The sequence below is a fragment of the Schistocerca cancellata genome, chromosome 4, assembly GCF_023864275.1.
Source record: "Schistocerca cancellata isolate TAMUIC-IGC-003103 chromosome 4, iqSchCanc2.1, whole genome shotgun sequence".
In the NCBI taxonomy this organism is placed as follows: Eukaryota; Metazoa; Arthropoda; class Insecta; order Orthoptera; family Acrididae; genus Schistocerca; species Schistocerca cancellata.
Window position 1 is genome coordinate 17,897,787 of NC_064629.1, and position 13,701 is coordinate 17,911,487.

A 13,701-nucleotide genomic window follows, 5' to 3' on the forward strand; every position below is an offset into this window, starting at 1 on the left:
AAGTCCATATAAGCGAAATATAATGTTGTCAACACGTTTTTAGCTACCCTATTCAATGAGTTTAAATCGTAGCCAACGTAGCAGTCAGAACCAAAGAAGTAGATACAACGTTTTTGTATCTTTATTTTACTTTTGATTGTATCTTCGAGTTCTTTCAGCATTATTTTTGTATTTACTCGCGAATGTTTGCAGTCAAAAAGAGATTCGAGGACACATGAATGATGGTTAAACATTTTGGGGGGATGGTGCTTACGATCAGTGTTGCTGCAGCTTGTACAGACGAAGAAATGTCTGTATATTGCGCTTTAATTGGCTTACCGTTTTGGAAATCTATCTGCAGGCGACAAGGCGAGTCCGGCGAACTCCTGGGATCCATGGTCATCTGGAAGAGCTCAGGCGGTGCCGGCTGTGCAGGGTTCTCCAGGATGCCCGACTCGTAGCTGCAGCAGGAGGCCGGGTGTGTTTAGTTATTTACTTATTAAGTTGCGTGGATGACACGGTTGCGTAGAATATTTCATAAAATATCCAGAATAGTTTACAAGAAAGCCAAATAAAATCATAAAACCTGGATTTTCTTAATAAAGATAACATTGGAAGCAACTAAATAATAATAATAATAATAATAATAATAAATATGCAGTTGTCCAGAACCCAAAGAGAGATTCCCGAAAGAGCAACCAGAAATCTCACCACAAAATTCGTCACCTGCAACATAAGAAAAATTTATGCGCACATCAAGAAACTTAAAAGCAATAAAGCATTAGGGGAGGACGGAATTATAGCAGAACTCTTGAAAAATTTAGGTCCAAATTCGGTCAAAGAAATTACTCAAATAATCTAAAACATCTAGCAAACCGAAAAAATCCCAGATGACTGGAAGATTGCTCTGATTCATCCACTACGTAAAAAAGGTAATAAATCAGATGTAAACAACTATAGGCGATCTCTCTATTACCAGTCACCTACAACATTGTATCAGCTTGTCTCTTGAATAGAACACAATAGCAATTAGAACCCAAAGTAGGTGTATATCAAGCAGGATTTAGACGGAACAGATCATGTCCGGAGCAAATTTTCAACCTCAAAATGATACTCAAAATGCGAGCTCTCAGACAAAAACCTGTAGTGTGCACATTTGTATATTTCAAAAAAGCATAAGTTTCAGTAGACAGGCCCTCACTATTCCAAATTTTAGAAGAGAGGGGATTAGCTCCCAAAACACGAGAAATCATAAAACAAACACTAATTGGCACTAAATCTAAAGTAAAATTTATGGGGGAGATCTCAGAACCCTTCGGCATTCAAACAGGTGTGAGACAAGGTGATGGACTCTCTCATATTCTGTTCAACTTAGTTCTAGACAAAGTTATGGAAGAATGGGAGAAAGAACTCAAGAAATGTGGGGTTTGGAAGCCAATCCGACTGGGCATTGACAGAACAACCTGTACATACCATATCTTGAATTTGCGGAGGACCTGGTGATACTAGCAGATGGTGAGCAGACTGCAGTAAAACAGCTGGAAATACTCAAAGAGTGTGCAGAAAAAGTAGATTTACAAATTTTATTTGAGAAAACAAAATTCTTTTGACATCTTCAACTTTTATAGTCCTGTCCTCCTCAGTTGCGCGCAATATTACGGTATATTAATAATTTTTATTTATGGACCGTCTGACAGCAACTGAATAAAACACAATTTTAGTGCCATACGCGTTTCGCCTTTATTTTCTGCAAGGCATCATCAGTGGCCTGGAATATGTACATATGTTAGCTATTTTATTTACATTTTTGTCATTGTGCCTATAGGTTATAAACAGTTCTGGTGGTTGGTATTTCCTATTAAGTAGTAATGTTTAGAACTGTACTTACAGGTTGCGTGGACAATTTCCTACATATTTCGCTCCTGTTGCATTTTTGGTGTTGTTCTTCTTTTATGAACGCCAATTTGCGGTTTTTTTCGCCATTCCACAACACTATGCACAGAACGCTTGTTTTAAAGCAATGTTTTGGTTTCTGTTGACGACTGTCAAATGTTTTTGCCAAAGATCGAATGTTATTGCCAAACTTATGAGTGTAACTATTGAAGTATCTGTGGTCTGTTCGTGTATACATTTGTGTGTGCGTTTGTGTGTGTGTGTGTGTGTGTGTGTGTGTGTGTGTGTGTGTGTTTTTTGGTGTGATATATATATGTTTGTGCTGTGTGTGTGTGTGTGTGTGTGTGTGAGTCTGTGTGTGTGTGTGTGTGTGTGTGTGTTGTGTGTGTGAGAGAGAGAGTGAGTGTTTTTTGGTGTGATATATATTTTTTGTGCTGTATGTGTGTGTATATTTTTTTTCCCTGTGTGTGTGTGTGTGTGTGTGTGTGTGTGTGTGTGTGTCTCCAGATGATGTGGGGAAGAGTTTTTTATTTCATTTTTTTATTATTATTTTTTATTATTATTATGTTATCATTTCCTTTACTAAGTGTAGTAGGGAGCCTGTGCTGATGTGTGTTTGTTCATTTATCACATGTTTGTTTTCTGCTATGGCTTTCTGGATGTGGAAATTTTCTTCCATTTGTATAAGATGTTTGTCATGGTTGCGTATTCTCATTATTTTCATTTCTTGTTCCATGTTTGTAGGATGATGGTTATAGTGTTTTAAATGCTCTGCAAATGTGGAACCAACACACATTCCACCCACGCTTAGTTAACCTAACAGAGACAGAACTACACGAAAATGAAAAAATGCTCTTGGAAAAAGGTTTGAAACACTGCACCAATAGCAAAGTGAACAATCAATACATAGAAAATCTCATAGTAGAAACCGAAAACATCCTTACACGTGAAGAACAACAAAATAATTGTGAAATAAACATAGGACTGACGAGAGAACTAGTAAAAGAAGAAATAAAAGGCATAATAAAACAAACACAGCAGACACACAATAAGAACAACCAAACAGAAGCAGTTACTATGAAAAGGTTAAAACAAAAGTTAACAGACAATAACGTATTAATAACAAGAGCAGACAAGGGAAATGTAACAGTACTCATGGATAAAGAGCAATACATCACAAAAACCAAGGAATACATAAACACCAACGCCATACAAAAACTGAAGTCAGATCCAACTACACGATTCCAGGCAAATGTGAAACGAACACTGAAAAACATTGAACACACACTCACAGACAAACAGAAATACTACTTAACACAGAAAAACCCACAAGCACCAACACTCCGCAGTCAACCGAAAGTACATAAAGACGGAATGCCAATGAGAGCTGTTATCAACTTCAAGAAAGCCCCAACATACCGCATAGCCAAACACCTCCAAAAGTTAGTTACAAAACACTATAAAGTAGAAAACAACAGAACAGTGATAAACACAGGAAACCTAATAGAAAACATACAGAACATACAGGTACCACACACAGCATCACTGATTTCATTCGATATAGAAAATATGTATACCTCCATCCCTATCACAGAAACAATAGAAATCATAGAACAAAATCTTTCATACCACAGCAACCTCACCACAGACGCAATAAAAGAAATAACAGATATGCTCAGACTGACAACTGAACAAAACTATTTTCAGTTTGAGAAAGAATATTATCTACAAACTGATGGACTGCCCATGGGATCCCCAATATCAGGAACACTAGCAAACATTTTCATCAGTCACCTAGAAAATCAGATATTTGATAAGATAACCACAAATGAAAGTTTCAAAATCATATATTGGTACAGATACATGGATGACATTATTTGTCTGGTAGATGAGCCAAGTGAAAAAATAGATGAACTCCATTCAGAAATAAACAAAGCTCATCAGAACATAAAATTCACACTTGAAAAAGAAAAAGAAAATCAAATAAATTTTCTTGACATTACAATTAAAAAAGAAAATGGTAAACATACATTTAACATCTTTAGAAAACCAACAGCCACAGACACAATAATACATTCCACATCCAACCACCCCCACAGCCAGAAACTTGCAGCACTAAGACACATGTTACATAGATTAAACAGAATCCCACTCAGCAAGAGAAACTATGAACAAGAAATGAGTACAATCATACAAATAGCTAGGAACAATGGGTATGACACACATGTGGTACACAAGCTCAATCAGAAAATAAAAACACAAATAAAAAACAAACACAACAGTTCCACAATACAAAAGAACTCACAAGCTGAAAACTTACAAACACACTCAACAAACACACACAATGACAACACCACACAGAAAAGAACCAGATGGGACACCATGACCTACACACATAAACTAACACACATAGTTGCAAACATCCTAAAGAGACAGGGCTTCAAAATAGCATATAAGCCTGGGCAAACCCTTCAATCACACCTAAGCCAGCCAGCTACCAAGAGAGACAAATTCCAACAATCAGGAATATATAAACTTGAATGTCAAAGTTGTGATGCAGTATACATAGGCATGACATGCAGGAATTTTCAAACAAGATACAAAGAACATATCAGATGTTGGAAGTATGAAACAAACCATTCCACATTTGCAGAGCATTTAAAACACTATAACCATCATCCTACAAACATGGAACAAGAAATGAAAATAATGAGAATAAGCAACCATGACAAACATCTTATACAAATGCAAGAAAACTTCCACATCCAGAAATCCATAGCAGAAAACAAACATGTGATAAATGAACAAACACACATCAGCACAGGCTCCCTACTACACTTAGTAAAGGAAATGATAACATAATAAAAAAAAATAATAATAATAATAAAAAAGAACTCTTCCCCACATCATCTGGAGACACACACACACACACACAGGGAAAAAAATATACACACACACACAGCACAAAAAATATATATCACACCAAAAAACACTCACTCACACACACACACACACACACACACACACACACACACACACAGGGAATAAAAATATACACACACACAGCACAAAAAATATATCACACCAAAAAACACTCACTCACTCTCTCACACACACACACACACACACACACACACACACACACACACAGCACAAACATATATATATATCACACCAAAAAACACTCACTCACTCACACACACACACACACACACACACACACACACACACACACACAAACGCACACACAAATGTATACACGAACAGACCACAGATACTTCAATAGTTACACTCATAAGTTTGGCAATAACATTCGATCTTTGGCAAAAACATTTGACAGTCGTCAACAGAAACCAAAACATTGCTTTAAAACAAGCGTTCTGTGCATAGTGTTGTGGAATGGCGAAAAAAACCGCAAATTGGCGTTCATAAGAAGAAGAACAACACCAAAAATGCAACAGGAGCGAAATATGTAGGAAATTGTCCACGCAACCTGTAAGTACAGTTCTAAACATTACTACTTAATAGGAAATACCAACCACCAGAACTGTTTATAACCTATAGGCACAATGACAAAAATGTAAATAAAATAGCTAACATATGTACATATTCCAGGCCACTGATGATGCCTTGCAGAAAATAAAGGCGAAACGCGTATGGCACTAAAATTGTGTTTTATTCAGTTGCTGTCAGACGGTCCATAAATAAAAATTATTAATATACCGTAAGAATTCTTTTGATTATGTTTATCCATTACGGATATTTTATAACCGTGACTGTATATTAATGTAAATAAGATGTACACAACTGCAACCAGTCACTTTTTTCAATAATAATGCCTTATTACATTAACCGGTTTTCGAACCCTTTCAGGTTCATCTTCAGATGATTTCGGGAGGATCCGGGGAGTTACATCATTACTGGTAGTAGCATAATGCTGGGTGCTGGTTTCTGCCATAGAACCAGCACCCAGCATTATGCTAATACCAGTAATGATGTAACTCCCCGGATCCTCCCGAAATCATCTGAAGATGAACCTGAAAGGGTTCGAAAACCGGTTAATGTAATAAAGCATTATTATTGAAAAAAGTGACTGGTTGCAGTTGTGTATATCTTATTTACAGAATTCTTTTGTTCAGAAACAGAAATTGCAAGCTCGAAAACAAAGTATGGTAAAATCAAAAGGGGCCCATACCTTAAATACCTTTGAGAATTCATCGAACGGACAGGTATTGAAAAAATCTCACAGCAACATGACCTCCAATAAATTAAAAACCTCTACAATAAAAAATCAATGTCAAGAGGGGAAAAGATTCGACACTACAATATTGACATAAAACCAGCAATCCTCTAAGCAAGTGAAACACTAACCCTTAACAGAAAACAACAATTTGAAGACATCAAAAATAAGAGAGAAAGATCATCAGGAAAATTCTGGGAGGAAGACATACCCAAGAGGGTTATACGCTACAGTCAATTAAAACAACAGAATAGTTTTGAAACGTCAAAATTAATATTATGAAAAAGCGAATGAAATTCTTTGGTCATCTCAGACGACTACCAGAATATCGATTGACGAAGAGAATAATAGATTATGTAACCTCACTTAAGAATTCCACATCTTGGCCAGATGAAATTCGAAAGGACCTAAATATTGCAAAGATAAGACCAGCCGACACTCTAGAAAGAGACACATTCACTCGCAAAGTAAACAAGTGGGAAGTTATATCGGAGCAACCAAAAGAAAAACAGTACAGACCAAAGTGGTGTGATGAGCGTAAACAAGCCTTTTGGGAAAAAATGAAAGTCTATAGGAAGAACAAGAACAACTCAAAGAAAAATTGATCGAGTTATCTGCTTAACAACTTCCATTTCTGGGGAGAATTCACCAATAATAATAATAATAATAAATATGCAGTATAAGAACAAACTTACAAATCTTAATAACTGGCTATAAAACGAAATGGTGTTGGGTGTTGGTAGGGATCATCGCGGTATTCACCTGGTATATTTTCGGAAACCATGGAAAACCCAAATCAGAGCGGTTAGGGTCAGGTAGAATCAGTAGCACCAACAGTTCGCTTACGAGGCATATAAACAATCGTTTTTACTTCAGTCAGTACAACGGAATAGCATAGAAAATCACCTAAATATCTCCCAAAGTATATTGCAATGGTTGACGTCTCACCAGCAATGCATCCTGTGTGGCACGCTGGGGACAGGTAGTACCAGGCGTTTGGTATTAAGTCCTACACTCTTTTCATTCTATGTAGATGATCTGTCCTATCGTAAATACCACACGTATTGAAAACAGCAATCGAGAATCTCAGTACCGACTTGCGTGCACTATAAAAGTAGGCGAAGGATATAGGATTAAAGCTTAACCCATCCAAAACCCAAGCAGTATTGGTAGGTCATTCTACGCTCATTAGCCCGAAATATCGTGAATTCCGCCGTGTTTAACCCTTAATGGAACAGATCCCTGCCATGTTTAACCCTTAATGGAACAAATATCAACTTCTTTCTCTCAGAAGAGAGTGTAGAACCATCCGCTGTGGCCGAGCGGCTCTAGGCGCTTCAGTCTGGAACTGCGCGACCGCTACGGTCGCAGGTTCGAATCCTGCCTAGGGCATGGATGTGTGTGATGTCCTTAGGTTCGTTAGGTTAAGTAGTTCTAGGGGACTGATGACCTCAGATGTGTGGTCCCATAGTGCTCAGAGCCATTTTCAGAGAGTCTAGGGGTAATAACAGATGAAAATTTAAGTTGGACTGAGCACATAACTGCAATATGCAGGAAGGCATCGGCATCCCTCTACGTCCTACAAAAGTATAAAAGGCTCTTATCTCTTGACCTGAAAAAGAAACGTGTATAAACATCTATACCTCCAATTATTAATTACACGATGTTATACGGCAAGGTCTTTTTCTGGAAAGCACACTGCGCCTCGAGCTGGTTATAAACGCCTGTCTGTTATATCTGTAATGTTCGACTTTTTGATCGTATTTCACAATCATATGCACAGCTATCAAGGCTGCGTCCAGACAAGCGCAGAGATTTTCATACCATCTATCTTCCCCACTGTCTTATCAACGAGTAGTGTCTTTTATATCACTACTCAGCCTTAACTCTCTTATCTGAACAACGTGGCAGAAACACCTATTCCCACCGTTCCGTCCCACCCATCGTTAAGCCACTTTCTCCAAATTCTTCTCAGTAGCAGCAAGACGACTCTGGGATAACCTACCGCATTAAATTAGAGAACTGTATAACGCCTCCACCTTCAGAAGACAGTTAATGACATATCTCGTAAAGCAACAATAACGACTACTATTGTCCCTGTACGCACTCGTTACTCCTGTACACCCTTCTTTCCAACCAGATCCTCCTCGTCTGCCAGTATTCTTAGTTGGAGCAGTTTCCTTAAATTTCTTTTCCCCAGAACTATCGATATCAGTAAACATTTATTTTGTACACCTGTAAATTATTTTTATATCTGCCAGTATCATTAGCGTCATTATTATTATTGTCATCATCATCATCATCATCATCATCACTAGTAGCGGTAGCAGCTATGGTACAAGTACTGCCAGTATTAACTACGTTAGTTCATAGTTGGCATTATTTATTCACACTGTCACTGTAGACACTCAAATCATTTTAACGCTATTTGTCAAATGGTTCAGATGGCTCTGAGCACTATGGGACTTAACTTCTGAGGTCATCAGTTCCCTAGTTCCCTAGAACTACTTAAGCCTAACTAATCTAAGGACATCCCACACATCTATGCCCGAGGCAGGATTCGAACCTGCGACCATAGCGGTCGCGCGGTTCCAGACTGTAGCGCCTAGAACCGCTCGGCCACTCTGGCCGACTCCTCATGGGTCACTCCTTCTATTCTGTCGAGGAGTTCCTTGAAAAATTAAGCTTATCTTGTTGTATTGTTCATTTCGTTTACTTAAACTTATGGATTGACTTTTCTCGGGTTCATAAACATTTTATTTTTATCTGTTATCACTTTTATGTTGTAATTTCATGTACTGACACATTCCATGACCTTGGAGATTTGCTCCTAAATTTGTTCCTATGGCACTTGACGTGTAAATAAATAAATAAATTGAAAAGGGCTGTTTATGGACGACGTGACCCACCAACCACTCTGAGGGATCTACGCCGAATCGCCGTTAAGGAGAGGGACAATCTGGACCAACAGTGCCTTGATTAACTAGTGGATAGTATGCCACTATGAATACAGGCATGCGTCAGTGTAAGAGGTCGTGCTACTGGCTATTAGAGGTACTGGTGTGTACAGTCATCTGGACCACAACCTCTGAAGGTCTCGTTGTATGGTGGTACAACACGCAATGTGTGGTTTTCATGAGCAATAAAAGGACGGTAATGATATTTATATTGATATCTATTCCAATTTTCTGTACAGGTTCCGGAACACTCGGAACCGAGGTGATGCAAAACTTTTTTGATGTGTTATTATTATTTTGGTATGTTATGCTGTTAGACTGAAAGAGACAATGTGAAACAGAAATTAGTGGAACTGCGAACAACTGCGGCCACCCCGGCCGGCGCTATTTGTCATATTAAAAATATCATACCTTAGGTAACTATGATGTAAAAATTATACTGTGTGTGTGTATGAACAAATAAACACCGTCCGAACAGGCCTCGAATGCCCAGCTGTATCGAGCGGCCGCCTTGTCATCCTCAGTCCTTAGGCGTCACCAGATGAGAATGGGCATGTTGTCAGACCACCGCTCTCCCAGTCGTCGTCAATTTTCGTGACCGGTGTCTTCTCAGTCAAGTACCTCTTCAATTGGCCTCACAAGGGCTGAGTGCACGCTGCTTGCCCAAAGCACTCGGCAGACCCGGATGGTGACTCATCCGAGTGCAACCCAAGGCAGACAGCGCATAACTTCAGTGATCCGACGGGAACCGTTGTTACCACTGCGCCAAGGCCGTTGGCACTGTATATATAAACCCTAGTTTGATGTAAGACCAGGTTAAATAAACAAATCAAATAAATAAATAAATTATCTATGGTTCTTGTCATTTTCGTAGATTAAATTAATGTAAAACAGTTACCTGGGTTTAAAGTATTGTTACAGTAAATAGAAGCTTTCAGAAGAAACGCCCACAACATAGGTTTTAAATCCTACGTTTTTGCTCTAAGAGTTATGAGCCTACTGAAAATATGTGCTTTACATACACTATGTGATCAAAAGTACCCGAATACCCCCAAAAAATACTTTTTCATATTAGGTGCATTGTGCTGCCACCTGCTGCCAGGTACTCCATATCAGCGACCTCAGTAGTCATTAGACATTGCGAGAGAGTAGAATGGGGCACTCCGCGGAACTCACGGACTTCAAACGTGGTCAGGTGATTGGGTGTCACTTGTGTCATACGTCTGTATGGGACTCTGGGCTGGCCACTGCATTTAAATTGCCTCACAGATGCTGTTTTATGACAGGGTACATTATGCTGATACAGTAATCGCCTCCAGGCTGTTCCTCTAACGTACACAGCATGCAATAGTATAAAATGTATTCATATTCTTCTGCATTTAACGTTTTCTTAATTGGAATAACGGGATCGCACCCTAATCACGAAAAACCCGCCCGTGCTGTAAAACCGCTTCGTCTGTTCTTCACCGTTGGCACTACGCATGATGGCGGGTGACGTTCTCTAACCCTTCCCCCGGGTTGCTGCAGGGTAGAGGTGACTCATCGCTTGCTTCCAGTCACCCACTGTCCGTGGCGTCGTTCTTCACTCCGCACCAAGTGTCGCTACAGAAATGTGTTGCTTTGAGGGGTGCTCCACCAATGTACCGGATTGTTTTTAACTCCCTACGTGCATTGTGTTAGCTAGGCTGATGGCAGCGCTTTGGAACTCACGAGTGGTTTCCAGTTTTTACAGCCACCACCTGTAATGCTCGACGGTCCCTGTCCGTCAATACATCACGTCTGCCTGGTCTCCGTATACCTGTGTTTTCCCTTCCCGTTTCCACCATACAGTCACATCGCTAACAGTCGACCTGGACAGATTTAGGAGGATTGAAATGTCCCTGACTGATTTGTTACTCGGGTGACATCCAGCCCACATTCGAAGTCACTGAGTCTTCTGACTGACCCATTTTGTCGTTACTGCTTCTCTATGACAACACGATACTCCCCGCCACCTTTTATACCTCTCGTGACATCTACTAGTCGATTCTGTATCACATAGAGTGTCCGGATAATTTTGATCAGGTAGCGTAGCTTAAACTAGCATGTCATTGTGAATTTGTCACTTATAACATAGCATGAAATACGTGTAAATTTCGTGTCAGCCTTACAAAGGGTACGCTTTAGTCTACTGAACTTCACGCAAACGTCAGACAGCTCCTATTTTACTTTTTTTTATCAAAATATTATAATTATGTTACGCTGAGATGTTTACTGTTGCCATTCGAGCGGCGTGGTAAAAGACCTGGCTCTTAGATTTAAAATCAAATAGACGGGATTCGAACCAGGATGCTTTTACATATGCAATCAACATTTCACCAACGGAGAAATTCGAGAACGCATCACACACTGACTATAATTTCAGCTTTAGTGGAGAAATATGGGCAGACGGAAATTTTGAGCCGTCCTGTGACCTACACTTGGATGGATCCATTGGCAAATCGTCGATGGGAAAATACAAAATTTGCATTCGAGTGCAGGTCTGGTACAGAGTTTTAATCTGCCAGGAAGATCTATATTAGCAAGCTGTTCGCTGAAGACAGTTGCGCTTTTCGAAGTGCCACTAGTCCGTTGCCGTTCAACACTTTTTATTTTGCTTACGGATCCTACAGAGGCGCGTTTTAAGATAAATAATGGTTTCCTCGAACGATTATACAGTCGAGAGTAGATTTACAAAAGACAGTAGCAACACTTTGGAAACACGTCTTCATTGCACGACGGGCGTTATAGGATTCTACCTTCAGTCGTCATCTCAAATGAATGTTATTTAACCGTGTCAGTCAACAACGAATTCTGTCAGTGGCTGTTTGAATGAACCAACAAATTCACATAAACGAATAGCTGTGTACACGGTCATACGTGTACACCAGAAGGCGCCACTCCCCACGCCAGGCGCCTCGAAGTTCCGAGCAGTCACCACACAGATGACGGTCACAAACTGTAACCTCTTTCTGCTGCATCACGAGACCTTCGACTGCTCCATTCCTTACACATACACGAGGGGCGTTGAAAAGCAATGCAACACAGTTTGTTCCTAAAGCAGGTTGGTTTTATTCAGGGTTCCAACAAACCATATTATTAACCACTCTTTTGAACACAAAACCCTATTTTTCAGTATAATCTCCGTTCAATTCGGCGGCCTTACCCCACCTTAGTGGGATGGCCTGTATGCCCGGACGGTACCACTCAACTGGTCCACGTCACAGCCAATGTTTTGCTCAGTTGTGCAGCGAGGTGTTTGATTGTGATCCTTCGATCACCTCGAATGAGTGTACGCAAATTCCAACAGTGTAGGAGTCACAGCTGTGTGCGGCCGACCAGCACGCGGGAGGTCGGACAGGTTTTTGCGACCTTGTTGCGATGATAACACGCCTAGCCCAACGACTCACCGTGCTTTTGTTCACTGTCAGGTCTCCGTAGACATTCTGCGATGCTTTGGTTTTCCGGCAAAAGAAACTCCGTGAGAGGTGTCTGGTTGGAACGCACTTCCGCTACAGACGCCATTTTTAAGACAAGTTCTTTCCAGTACAATAAAAAAAGATTCAAATGGCTCGAAGCACTATGAAAGTTAACATCTGAGGTCATCAGCCCCTAGACTTAAAACTACTTAAACCTGACTAACCTAAGGACACCATACACATCCATGCCCGAGGCAGGATTCGAACCTGCGGCCGTAGCAGCCGCGCGCTTCTGGACCGAAGCGCCTAGAACCGTTCCGCCACAGCGGCCGGCACAGTACAATCAGTGGCAGATAATTTTTTTTTCCGACAACATTAGAAAAACATGAAAGAAAAATAAGGATTTGGAGGAAACCTAAGGGAGCGTCACGCGAAAACCAAAAAATGTAAAAAAAAAGAGATTTTTCAAATGCATCTACAAGTTTCCAGGCATAAAAGCATATAATCACTACAACTGATAAAATATTAAAATTATATGGAAGTGATATAAACAGCACAGTAGCTGAAGAATTACATTGCTGCGAACGAAGCTTGTGAAGTACGCATGAACGCATTTCTGCCGCTAGGCTTGTATAACGCAGCTCGTTGCCAGTTCAGTGCCAGCTGCGTTGTCGACCTGGCTTGTTCTGTTCATATGCAGTGATTGTTTTTGCTAGTTCTGTTTTGTTCTTGTTTCGTTTTTTATGACGGCAAGTTTAAGTGAACAACGTGCAGCTGTGAAATTTTGTTTTCTAGTCGATAAAATGCTGCTGAAACTGTTTTAATATCTCAAACAGTTTACCATGATGATGTTATGGGAAAAACTCAAGTGTACGAGTGATTTGCTGGATTTAAAAATGGCGAAATATCGACTGATGACAAACCTCGTTCTGGACGGCCATCAACTGCCCGAATCGACGAAAAAATTCGAGATCTTGTGCTCACAGACAGTTGACAGACATTTGATCAACTGTGAGAGATTAGTGGGTTATCCCGGAGCTCGGTTCAGCGAATCTTAGCGGAACATTTGGGAATGAAAAGGGTTGCTGGCACCACGACAGTGCACCTGCACACACGGCCATCTCTGCTAGACAGTTTCTCGATAAAAATGGCATGGTTCCGATGCCCCAAGCACCTTACTCGCCTGACCTGACTC

The 13,701-nt window shown here is 40.1% G+C and overlaps 1 protein-coding gene across 1 annotated transcript in view; it reads right to left on the bottom strand.

The window, feature by feature from the left end:
• The window catches only part of LOC126184789 (argininosuccinate synthase), a 207,364-nt gene that overhangs the window by 54,031 nt on the left and 139,632 nt on the right, over positions 1-13,701 (bottom strand). The window contains exon 6 of the mRNA XM_049927362.1: positions 319-440. Coding sequence (XP_049783319.1) covers positions 319-440 — 122 coding nt within the window. The remainder of the gene's footprint in view (positions 1-318; positions 441-13,701) is intronic.